General features: G+C 38.8%; 1 protein-coding gene across 1 annotated transcript; it reads left to right on the top strand.

The window, feature by feature from the left end:
* The first annotated feature begins 958 nt into the window (after positions 1-958).
* On the top strand, positions 959-12,538 carry slc25a1b (slc25a1 solute carrier family 25 member 1b). Its single transcript, XM_067484592.1, has 9 exons — positions 959-1,326; positions 5,556-5,663; positions 6,474-6,573; positions 7,163-7,301; positions 8,368-8,452; positions 8,661-8,765; positions 8,859-8,974; positions 9,079-9,152; positions 10,515-12,538. The coding sequence occupies exons 1-9, from the start codon at positions 1,215-1,217 to the stop codon at positions 10,627-10,629; spliced, it is 954 nt and encodes a 317-aa protein (XP_067340693.1). The 5' UTR covers positions 959-1,214; the 3' UTR covers positions 10,630-12,538.
* The last annotated feature ends 633 nt before the right edge of the window (positions 12,539-13,171 follow it).

The raw sequence follows: 13,171 nt of genomic DNA, 5'->3' as shown, positions 1-13,171 counted from the left end.
TATCTATAAACAGACGATCTGACGTCTCCTGCTCCTCCTGTTGACCACCCTCAGGAAAGTCATATTTGAACTTTTTTGAGAGTTGTTTCTGCCATCAAATCCAAAATGAGCTAATATTTTCAATGAAAAGGTCAAATGTCTCAGTCCCAACATTTGATATGTTGCTTATGTTCTATTGTGAATAAAATATTGGAATTGTGGATCGTATGATATAATTATTGATGTATTCACCAGTGTGGTAACAACAATGGTGATATTATTGACTTTCTATGCTGTTTTGATTACTCCACTTTTACATAGAGCAGGAGATTTAAAAAAAAAATAGGTTTCTAATGTTTTTTATTTAATGTTATTATTCTGATTCTATAACATATTTCGGGAAATATCAAACAAATGTAGTGGAGGAAAAGTACGATAATTGACTCTGAAATGTCCAGAAGCAAAAGTATTAAGTAATACTCAACCAAAGTAGAAATAACACAAAACTGTCCTTCAGTGAATTTACTGTATACTAACTAATGACTATGTTAATGGGTAAATGATTTACTAGTGCTCAATAGTGTATTTTTCCCTGTTTCTCTGCTCTTTTTGGACACATGTTGCCTCTTCTGTGGCTCATTTGCACCTACTGATCTTCAGATCTTTGGTTTCGGTGTATTGTCTCTTTGTACTTGATTGACTTTGGTGTCTTTCAGTGTGTCCCGTCTCTTTATGGTTTTGTATTTAATTGCTCGTGTAAACAGGCCCTTTCTTATTAAAAGCGCCTATAAATCTACCTGGATTACAGCCTGTGTAGGTCCGCGGTTGCAAACATCGCCCCCTACACGTCGCCCGAGCGTTTTGCAGACGATCCCTCCGGTCCTCCTTAAATGTTTGAGAGTTTTTCCGCGTCGCGGGGGAAAGTGTTGACATTGCCCCGCCCTGAACGAACCCTGACTCGACATTATCAGCTTGTGTGTGTGTGTGTGTGTGTGTGTGTGTAAGTGCCACAGAGGGAACTTCACTGTCAAAAGTACACAGGCATATTATCAAGTCCACATCAGCAGCAGTCCAGGTCCAATGGTCAGCACCGCCCGCCTGCTCTTTGCATGTTTGCGTCGCAGCTCCTGCTGCACAAAGCACCCGGTCTGCAGGAGGGGCTGAAGGCTCACTGGGTCCGAGGCAGTCGAGTCTGTGTGTGACTTCAAAAAAAGTTGGGCTGGGCCGTAACAATCATGTCTGGACAACCTAGATTTGTGAATCCCTTCCACAGACCCCAGTGTTTGGCTGCTGCGGCGCCGGCGGGGAAAGCCCAACTTACGCACCCGGGCAAAGCGATTCTGGCAGGTAAGAAAAGTTTCTGTGGGGGGCTGAGCGGGGCCGGGCTCGTCTCCCGAGGCGGCGGTAAAACTTGTTTACAGGTCCCAGAACCAGTAACAGCAGATGAGTCCTTGTCTCCAGTGCTGTCCTCTAATGTAACACGTATCCTCCAATGCACATGAAAGACCGTGCGTCCTGCAGGCAGCGGACAGGGGACCAGATGTGTAGTCCACCATGCTGGACTTGCTCTTAAAGGGGCAGTGTTTGCTTTAGAAGCACCGATTCCAGTTTACTCCTTTAAAACATTCAGCACTGCATTTAAAGGTCCTCGATACTTTGTTGAACACGTCAGAGGCAGAACTTGTTCCACAGATCTGATCTCATATTGTCCATGATGTTTTTTAACTAAGCTTCCATCCAGCGTTTGCTGCAACTCCAGCTGCAACTCAGGCTGAATTAGTCCTATTATGGAAATGTCCATTTGCAAACAAAAAGACTTCGCTTCAAGTTGTATGTATTTTCAGTGAATATGTTTTAGTCCAACTGCAAATCTAAATTAAATTAAAAATCTAAGTATATTTGAGGGGTCATAAGAGCCCCTCAGAACCTCCTGGCTTTCCTCTTCATAGGGGGAGTCAAAAGGGGAAATATGACAGAGAAGGCTTTGCTTTTAGTCCCGGTTATTGTAGGGATGTCCCCTACGTTACCAAGCGGTATCAATCCTGCCTTTGTGTACTTGTACTCATACTGAAAAACCTTCTCCGATACTGCGCCCAGTACCACTAATGTCACATTAATCTCCTGAGGTAGGTGAAGGCGGAGAAATGTGGTTTAGAGCTAATTTAAGATAATTGATAAGGACAAAAGTAAAGCTGAAGACAAACTCTGCTGAACATATCTTAAGATCTAGTTCCTCACAGTCATACTCATGTTTCTTAAGAATAAAAAATGTGTAATATTTGCCGCAATCCAGCCCTGTCAGCACAGATTTGTCAGCTTTACGTAGCAAATAGTTTTTTGTGGTTTGGAGTTGAACAGTCCAATATGTCTTGGGACTTGTAGAGCAGAGTCATAAACATCCTGTTGCACCAAAGAAAATGCTTGAACTTTAGACCAGATTATTGGCGGAACTCACCGTTTTTTTTACATGTTTGTGCTAACAAACCTGTCAGGACAGATTATCTCTGCCTCCTGCAGTAAAACCTGTTACTTAGCCTGGGTTAGGGTTAGGGTTAACCTTCCAGAGTAGACCGAGCAATATGAACTCCTACTTGGTTTCTCATTAGTCAATGAGTGACAGATGCCCCAATGGCGTCCAGCGCTCGGTACAGAGAAATCATTACCAAGAGCATCGAACCATCAACAGGAGACAAACGGCCTGCAGCCACAGTAGTTCTCGGTTTAATATGCCATTCATTGTGTTTGGACATTAAAAGTGCACGGGATCGTTGGTTGCAGTTGTGTTGGTCGTTTGTGCTCCCGAAGTGCCCTTATGCTGTGTGCTCAGAGGCCATGTTAGGGGTCATAGGTCACGATGACAAAGTACATTGCTTAGCCAGACTCGGCGCACATTCACTTGAGTTCCAACATGCCTGCCACAAGTTCAGATCAGGAGAGCATTTGATGTATTTCTTGTGTAATCACAGCTGGATCTGCATTGAGGTGGGGGGGGGCTGCTTTTAATGTGATGACATCGGATGACAATAGTTCCCTTTCTCTGTATCATAAGATTCCTAATAGAGCTGTGAGCCAATATGATCACAAGGCAGCTGCTTATAAGTAAGTCACAAGAGATCACATGCTAAGGCTTTTTAAAATCGTTCACAACATCAGGGAAACCCACAGTTTATTGTGGGCAGCTCACCGCACAAATACGCCCCCCGCCCCAAAAGTATTGGAACAATTCATTTGTTTTGGTGAACACTGGAGACGTTTGGGTTAAAGGTAAAACAATTGATATCAGACAGAAGTTTGTCTCTTCTTTGATGGCAAATGTTAAATTCTAATAGATTAGATTTCTATTAAAATATGCACAATTGTAGTTAAGCAAAAGTATTGGACTGCAATACTGTTTAAGAAGCAAGACAGTTTAATGTTGGTCCTGGTAATCGGTATCTGGAAGTACCCAAATGCAAGTACTTTTGAGAAGTGGTGTCGGGACATCCCTAAAATATTTTAATGATGCAGCTGTTAATGTGTTTTCAGTAACGCCTGTGTTTTTACTGATATTCCTCCACTTTTGTAGTGATGCACACGAACAGACGCCGTGGCCTCGTGTAAATAAGCAGAAGATGTTTTCTGAGCTGTTTTAATGACCAGCAGCAAAACACAGTGACAGTTTAACCTTCTCTTCACACTCAAAATAGCTGCTCCTCATGTTGGACTTGAAAAACTGGTTTTATGTCTTTTTCCAGCTTGAACATGGGGGCATACTGCAGGTACTACAAGCAGGCTGGCTTGCAGAGGATGATGATGATGATGATGATGTGGAGTGTGCTTAATTACTAGACACAGAGCTGGAAAGGCCGCGTCTGACCAGAAAAAGCCTGGGTGTGTCCTAACAATCCTGTGTGTTCAAAGCCAAAATGCGTTTATTTTTGAGAAAAACTCTAATCGTGTGCGTGCACATGCAGCCTGACGTGCATGTCTGAGTGTAGGTTACAGATGCTGCTGTGTTGGATTGTTGTGCATGGCGTTAAGGTGGAAAGAATGTTAAAAGCATCAACAAAGGCCTCCATTCAGAATCATGTAAGGATGAATACAAGCTCATTCCCACCTTCAGTGTTTAGTTTAGCACTGCTGCATAACCCTTACTCAAAGTCTGTATTTGCATTTCCTGCATCTTTTACAAACTTTTCCAGCTGTTGTACAGTTACTTTTCAAACCAACAACTCTACATAATGCAGGATCAGGCCACTATGCCTAACTGTGGTAATGTGGTGAGCAGTGTGTGTACTGTGGAGGCTACACACCCTCCTTGAGTTCTAGCCGAGCGAGGGGCCAAGGGGAGTGTGTGTAGGCAGAATCACAGTGCCATCAGCCAAACCAATGGGCGACAGGCTGCCTGTTTGCTCTTGAACAGCAGATGTGTAGCGGCCAGGATTTTAAGGTGGAGCTGGTCTGTACTCTGTAGCACCCATGGCTGCACCAGTCAGGCAGGATGTGGACTGTGTGAACGTTGCATCATTCAGTGCATCTGGTGTTTCATTTCAAATATACTTCACAAACAGATACAAAGTAATAATAGAAAGACAAAAAATATGAATAGAACATTTTGTGCTGTGACTTTTTGCAATGTACTTTTAGAAATACCTCTCTAAAGCTTCAAAGGATGTAACTTTATTAAGTAGAAAAGGATTCTAAACATATTTTAATATCATGTTGAACAAGTTTTTAACAACACCATAATTATAGTAAACATGACATTACTGTAATATTGTAATGTATTTAATTTTAAACAATTAACACCTGAGGCTGGGTTTGCTTCATTTCTCAAAGTAGCATTCTGTAGGTTTAACATTTCTTTCCAGTGGTGTTTTGGCTGCAGATACAGTATGTGATTATTATATTTTCTAGGCATTAAAAGTAAGATCCATTGTAAATTGGGTTTTGTCGTTGATTTTTTTACTTAGGATCCTAATTCTAGGTTTAAAGTGAGCTGATGATTTTCTCAAAAGAAAAACTAAACAAATCTGTTCAAGGCAGTTTTAGCCCAGAAATTTCACCTCCCCCAGAGTGTTAGTTAGGTCTTTTTAATTTTTTGCATAAAAAATTGGGTTGTTCTAGTTCTTTAATGTTTTGTAAATAATAAAATAAAATAAGTATAAGAATTTATTTATATACACATACACACAATACAATTTTATTTATTATGAGAAACATTGTGAAATAATATTAAATTTCATAACATACAAGATATTTTACCATATGGTTAAAACTAAAACCTTTAAGTATAAAATTTAAACAAATGCTGTGGGACAATGTGTAAAAAAAAAAAAAAAAAAAAAAAAAAAAGCAGGCAAGTCAGCATTTTTAAAAAAAAACTAATGTTTGCATTTCTACATGAAATAATAAAAAATAGATTTATACTATCAATAATCAGCTGTATGTAAAGCTGTTGTCTGCAAATGTTAACACCGTTTGTGGAATTAATGCTTTTGTCTTTCTGAAAAGCATGAGTGTGTTGACATTTATTTCTTGGCTCTCTGCTTCAAATCAGCTTGAGCTCAAAGGAGTTTTCTGCTCTGATATTCCAGGTGGAATAGCAGGAGGCATAGAGATCTGCATCACCTTCCCCACAGAGTATGTTAAGACCCAGCTGCAGCTCGATGAGAAGGCAAATCCTCCCAAATACAAAGGAATCGGTGAGTTTGTGTTTTATACCTTGACCCTTGTAACGTCAAGCTAAAGATCTTCCAGGTAACAGTATGTTTCTTGTGGCATAGTTCAGTTTGCCTGCTTAAGGAATAAACTGCACCAATAGCAGCTTTTTGAAAAAAAACGTTGTGGTGAGAACAAGCTGAACCAGGCTGTTTGTTTCCCCCAGTTTCTAGTCTTTATGCTAAGCTAAGTTACTAAAACTAAAAACACCAGGCACAAAGAGGGACATCAGTCCAGGACCGTCTCCCTGGCAAAGTCTGACTTGTGAAACAGAAAAATAAACACGTTACAGTGTTATTAATCCATCATATAAAGTAGAACCACTTGGTTTCTTCTACATTAGAAATGGACTGTTTTGTGTTTTCTAGGAGTTCAGAGGTTGTTGATTAATGATTAATGATGTGGATTTTGATCTGCTGCCATCTCATTTAACTGAAAAGTCCAAACCATCAAGTATTACTTTACACATCACTTTACATTTCTTCTTGAGTACTAATCCAGACGCCGCAGGTTTTGAGTGTAAACACAAACTCACTAATGTGTATTTGTGTAGTAAGTTGGTGTTTGGTGAGTGCTTGTGAACTTTGGCATGGACCCTGTTTATCTGCAGAAACATCTATTACTTGTTAAGTGTTTGACTGTTGTAAGAAGATACTATGCAGCTTCAGATTGTGTCTATTAAATAATCTTTTCTAATCCTTTGAAAGTGGTGCAGGGTTTGGCTGTAAGCTTCTCTATATACTCTAAGCCTATATACCTGTATTCTCACCTGTGTTTTGCTCTTTGTCCCACAGTTGACTGTGTGAAGCAGACGGTGAACAGTCATGGGGTTAAGGGTCTGTACAGAGGCCTAAGCTCACTGGTCTATGGCTCTATACCCAAAGCTGCTGTGAGGTAATGCAGCGCTCCACGCTAAGATATGTGCATGGATTGAGATCCGACCTTCATAATGCACAATATCATAACATATTTTCAGTACATGACATTTTATTTTTTTAAGTATTTTCTGAAAATCCATGCAAAAACAATCAACAATCCATTTGGTAATAAAAAAATTAAAAACAAGTTGAAACAAATGGTGTTATTGATTGGTTGGTTAGGAAATGGTTTACTGATGCCTCGTGCATTAGTTTAAATCCTTTAGTAAGAACTAGAGCAGGGCCGTGTATAAATGATACTGGGTTACAATTCAATATATTACTACAGTGTAAGCAGTTTGTCTGATTTTAGGAAAACGGTCAGAACAAACAACACCCCCAATTTTATGTATAAAACCCAAAATAGGAACAATGTTGGAGTTCCCAGATTGTCTAAAAGCTTTTACCTTTTCCATTAAAGTCATTAAATTCTCCTGGGTTTGAGTCAAATTAAAGTGGATTGTTATTGGTAAAAAGTTAATGAATTATAACTTGCACAGCCTTTATATACTGTAGGTGCCTTATTAAAATTGTCATCTCCTTTCTCACGTTCTTTGCTTTTTCAGATTTGGAGTGTTTGAGTTCCTCGGTAATAAGATGCGCGATGAGAGCGGCAAACTGGACAGCAAGCGTGGATTCCTCTGTGGCCTTGGAGCGGGAGTCGCAGAAGCTGTGTTTGTAGTCTGTCCCATGGAAACAATTAAGGTAAAGAAAACTGCATTATTGAAGCTGTCATTTTTATTACAACTATGTAATTTGATACTATGACTAACGTGTTACTTATTAATCCAGAAGACATGTTAGCTTTCATTTTGAGCCATGTTTGAGTCTCCGTGTCATTTACAGGGACCTTTTATCTGCAGAACAATTAGTTATACCTGGTTACTTAAATGCTCCTAGTCTTGATAAGACGTTGCCGGCCTGGCAGTGGTCAGGCAATCTCAACATGTCGTAACCCATCTTTGTCGATTTTTGTAAATCTTTAAAGAAAATAACCTTCAGAACACCAGGACAAAAAAGGACAGAGTGTCCAAAACAACACAAAGATGACTGACAGCTTTATCTCTGTACAGCTAATGTCCTGTTAATGATCCATTGTACTTACACGAAAACAAAATATTTCTGTGTGGGTTTTTATTGTTTTTTAAAAGTAATTGCTGGCATGGGGCAGGAAAAAAACTTCATTTGACTTCAGGGTCACGTGAACACATTAAAAATAAGTTCAATTAATAAACTTGCATAAATTTAGGTCCTTAAACCTGTACATGAATTAAACTTAACAAGTCCTGAACATTTTTGATTTCTGCAAAAACTTTATTTAAGGGACACATGTGGTACAAATCTGGACTAAACTTGTACATTCATGTTATGATCAGCATCATGTTGTGATTCAAATATTTAGTTTTTTATTAGATTTATTTGTTTTTAACTCAGTCAGATTGATGCCCAGAAAAATGCTTTTCTTAATAAAGTGCTCGCACTTTGGGGCTTGATATAGTTTTGCAGTGAGAGCTGCATTGTAAATAAAAAAATTGGAAGTGGTCCCAATTTGAAAAGCACTCACAGTTTTACTCTGGGATTTGTGTACTGCCAATTCTGCCAAGTGAACAATTATATTCCTTTGTAGAAAAGTTCACGTGTCCAGTCAGTGTTTCCAACACAAATCAAATATTTATAATGATGCTCTCAGAAACCAGGATTGTTTTCTGTTCGCTTAGTGTGACACTTTGGCTTGTTGAATTAATTAATTATTGTTACGATGCCATTTCAGGTTAAATTCATCCACGATCAGACGTCAGCAAACCCAAAGTACAGGGGATTTTTCCATGGGGTGAGGGAGATTATTAGAGCTCAAGGTAAGTGCAGTTAACTGTGTTATACTGCCACCTGCTGCTGTATCTCCACCACATCCTCTTTAGGTTCATTATTCTTAGAGGATCATGTTCATTGTTTACCTCATTACTCCTGAGAATTTCATTAATCTAATTGTTGGTGACCCTGAAATGGAACAGGAAGGCTGTGAAAGCTTGTCATGGAGTATTGATTATAGTGATGTATCTACAGGACTGAAGGGGACCTACCAGGGTCTGACAGCCACAGTACTGAAACAAGGCTCCAACCAGGCCATTCGTTTCTACGTCATGACTTCCCTGAGGAACTGGTACAAAGGTGTGGGAGTGAATAAAGCCTGGATGACAAACACACACAACCACAAATACACCCACAGGCTCATCGAATGTGTTTTTTCTTTTCAACATAAAGGTGATAACCCCAACAAAGCCATCAACCCTGTGATAACTGGACTGTTTGGAGCTTTTGCCGGTGCTGCTAGTGTGTTTGGAAACACTCCTCTAGATGTCATTAAGACCAGGATGCAGGTTTGTCGACGAGCACATGCAAATGTCGATGAGCATAACATTCTTATGTTCTCAGAGTTCAACTTTTAGCGACTAATTTATACGATATGCATGTAATTTAACAGGGTCTTGAAGCCCACAAGTACAAAAGCACAATGGATTGTGCTGTCAAGATCCTGAAGCATGAAGGTCCATTGGCGTAAGTCTACACAGTCGGCAGTACTGACATGATTTACTGTATAGACAATTAGTTTGGACATGTACAGCTTTTGATTTTGGCCCTGATTCAAGTCTTTTAATATTATATCTGCTGATTCAGAGTTCGATCCACCAATTATATTCACCTCTAGTAAATGTTGATAAAATATGTCTTTGAAATAACAGCTGTATCCTACTAAAACACGATCAAATGATTGGAGTGAATAAAAGAATAACTGGAAACTGGGAGTTGATATCACACAGTCATCTAGAGATAAGACCTCTCACTCTGTTGGAATTTATGAAACAACAGAAAAACTTGGTGGTGGAGCATCTTCCCTCACACACAGTAATAGTCTGAGCACAGACGGCAGCTTCACTTTACCCAGTTCCACACAGTATTCTTGTTCATTAGTGTAGCTGAAACCACATTTTTTCATTTGTACTGGTTACACTTGAGAAGCTGCTGCTGAATGTTTTCTACACTCACATTTAAACAGTAGAAACTGACTTTAGTAAATCTATGCATTCTACAAACGTCACCGTCTCAACCCAGAGAAGCTCGGATTTATCCAAATGTGTTATATTTTCATTCCCACCTGCTGCTCTGTAGAGCCTGGCAGTGAAGGACAGCAGCTGCAACGCCAGCAGGATGGGAAGGGCAAAACATTAGAGTTGTTAAAGGGATCTCAGTCTGAATTTTTGGGCTGTCACTTCTATGAGGAAATTGCACAAGATATTGTTAAAAAAGGCAGCGTTTCTGTAGTTGGCTTTTATTGTTGGAAATGTCAGTGGGTTTTGCATGTTACATTTTAACTCGTGAAACTCAACCAGGAAGTCCTGGTGTCACTTTGGCTCAGTATTATCTGTAGGTTTTGTTGCTTATATATGTCGGTTATGCCTTTTGACATCTATTATGGACGTCTTAACTTAATAAATAATGAATAGAATAGAATGGACTTTCATGTTGCACAATAGGGCTACAATGAAATTGTAGGTTCCCTGACACCAGTGCACTATGAAACATTTAAATTCTACACAATAAGCCACATGTCATTACATATAAAAAGCAATAAATATTCAAATTTACAGATTTCAACGTAAACAGAACATACCACACAAGCAATTTAAAAGACAGAATGAGACACTGTGAGAATGAAGTGGACTTGTGCAGTGATGAGTCTTTGTGCACATTGTATTGAGGTAGTATTGTTATTAGTAGAGGAAGTCAAAGGGGGTGTTTTGCCTACAAGGGCCAAAGTATTTATGTCCTAGTAAATGACTGAATGGCCTTTATATGTGGCTTTAATGAATCTTATCGCCTTGAAGTAACATATTCACCTTCTCCTGTTATTCCATCAAGGTTCTACAAAGGTACGGTGCCTCGGCTGGGTCGTGTGTGCATGGATGTGGCCATAGTCTTTATCATCTACGAGGAAGTTGTGAAGGCCCTGAACATAGTTTGGAAGACGGACTGAAACCGGCACCATAGTGCTACACAAGCAGGAGTATTTAGACAAGCTCTCTAACATTATTCACAAAGTCCAAGTACCAAACCAGTCTCCTTTCAGGTTTTAATATCTACCTCTAAGTGATTATCGGAAAGAAAGAGACTGGTATGTTCTTGATTTATTTTTTTTAATAACATTGCTAATGCAAGTGGAAGGATCGTCTCGTAAAAAGCTACAAATTGCAGAATTAACTGGTTAGACTTGCTTGGGTTTTTTTTTTTTTTTTTTTTTGGTTTGTTTTTTTAATTCCAGAAGGGGGAAGCTCCTTAAGACCTCAGGGAAGTTGACGGGGCATTTATTTAGACCTGCTTGGGGAAAGAATTACGAGCACAAAGCAATGGGTCTCGACTACAGTGCTTGAATTCGTGCTGTATGTACTTAATCAAAGAGAAATATGACCCGACATGTGATTTAGGCAATAAATACGGAAAGAAATTTACTTGAAAATGACAAATTGTGCTAGATGTCACACACTTTAAAGGCTATTTTATATGCAAGTATCCAGACTTTTTCCTAAAGACTGTTCAGGTCTATTATTACCTGATGAAAGAATGAATATTAATATGTCATGCTGCACAGGCTACAGGTACATTAAGAACGAAATGCCTTAAACCACATATGTCAAATTATTCAAGATTGTATTGTCCATAAAGGTGCAGGTTTTAATTAAATTCTTTATTTAGTTGTTTAGAAATGCACAAAACATTGGGTGGGTTGGTGAAGAGAGGTTCTCTTAAGTTGCAAAAATGTTTTAATCCAATGAATTTACTAGACTGATGCTAAAAAAGTGCCTATGTATTGTATGATTGATTTTAAGATCCTTTGAGATTTAGAATGATTGAATGTTGTATGTCACTAAACGCTGTTTTAATAATAAGGTGGTGCCACATGTGTAATTCCAGGTGTCTGAGATTCTCCAGTCATCATAGCTGTTATTATTTTAGTGATTTTTTTTTTTCCCTTCAGAATGTTTAATTGCCTTAACTGCATAGATGTGCCTGTTTGAGAAATGCCATTATACTGGTCTCTTGCATCTCATTCCATGTAGCATTAGTGGTTCGGGAAAGTTTTGTTTTATTTGCAGAATTTTAGATTTAGCTTTTAAATTTGAATCTATGTGATGTTAATTGCCATTACTTTTAACATTAAATGCCAACTAATTTGTGCCAACTGCTGCTCCTGGATACACTAAATTGGCAGTTTATTATGTACACTGTGCTAAAACCTCCAAGTCTGTCTGAACAAACACTCCTGCAAAAAAAAAAAAAAAAAGTCCTGCTTATGAAGGTCCAGTTTCTGTTCAGGCAGTTTACGAGTCCATTCAACTCCGTTAGGATTAATTTGGAGGCCAGAATGTTTGCTGCTGTTGAACTGACCTGCCTCAAACAGATGTGTTTCTGTTATTTAGCCGTCTCCTTGGAGGTAAATGAAATGGAGAAATAAAAAAAAATAAAAAAACAATAAAGTAATGCATTACAATTCAAAAGCAGCACAAACTGGATTTGCTTTAAAGGAGGTTTTATTGCGGCGTTAGACTACAGTGGTCTTAGCAGCTGTTGGTGTAATAAACTGGCAGCAGAGTGTATAATGCCATGTTTATAGACTGGCGTGTGAAGCTTGCTAGTATGGCATGTTTACATGCAGTGCCGGTGATTTTTGTTGTCGTGCACGATACACAGTGTTTACTTTGAGCTACACCTCTTGGTATAATGTCTAACCTGGCCTTGCATAATGTGTGACATAGTTATTTAAAGCACTGTTGAATAGTCTGACTAAAAGATACAAACATTTTCAGTAGCTAAACCCAGTATTGTGCCTTTGGTCTAATTAACTACAATGTGTATGCTGACAAATAAATATTGGATGAGACTGTTAACATTGTTGTGTTGATTTCAACAGTGGCGTAACCAAATACATTGCACTCAAGTAAAAACTCAAATGTGTACTTATTATAATACTTATTGTAGAGGCGACCTACTCGAAACTGATGGTCCAACTTCACTCTGGAAATTGTTGTATGATGAGGGACCAGTTGTACATACAAGTTTAAGAACAAGCGTCTCAAAGTATGGCTAAACCCACAGGACCCGATAAGAAACCATGTGCCTCCTCAGCTACACACCACAAACTATAAAGGGCAACCATCAAAGGCAACCATCAAAGCCATGTGACGTCGCTAATGACATCATCAGTACGAGAAAAGTTTGTTTTAAAAATTTCTAACCAAATGAGAATTTTTAAAATACAACAGAACTTTAAATTCCATTCACCTTAGTTGCATGGAAATGAAAGTAAATGTGTCAAAACTTAGAGAGTTACAGTGGATAATGCAAGAGGACTGTCCAAAAATACATATACATATACACAACCTTATCTTCATCTCTATTCTTACCAGTATTTCCTGTTTCTCTGGTCTATTTGTACTGTGAAGGAAGATGTTTGTTTTGAAATTACACGTCTGTGGATAATTATGATCAGCTTCTGATCTGAAGTTAAATTTACTCCGCTG

Source organism: Channa argus, chromosome 18 (genome assembly GCF_033026475.1).
Source record: "Channa argus isolate prfri chromosome 18, Channa argus male v1.0, whole genome shotgun sequence".
NCBI lineage: Eukaryota > Metazoa > Chordata > Actinopteri > Anabantiformes > Channidae > Channa > Channa argus.
This window is presented reverse-complemented; position numbering and strand designations above follow the sequence as displayed.

What these genes read in the sequence shown, in the direction of transcription:
- slc25a1b (XM_067484592.1), top strand. Translation starts at nt 1,215, where the DNA reads ATGTCTGGACAACCTAGATTTGTGAATCCCTTCCACAGACCCCAGTGT. An exon ending in ATACCCAAAGCTGCTGTGAG is followed by an intron (nt 6,574 to 7,162) that starts GTAATGCAGCGC and finishes TTGCTTTTTCAG; the next exon opens with ATTTGGAGTGTTTGAGTTCC. An exon ending in GTCCCATGGAAACAATTAAG is followed by an intron (nt 7,302 to 8,367) that starts GTAAAGAAAACT and finishes ATGCCATTTCAG; the next exon opens with GTTAAATTCATCCACGATCA.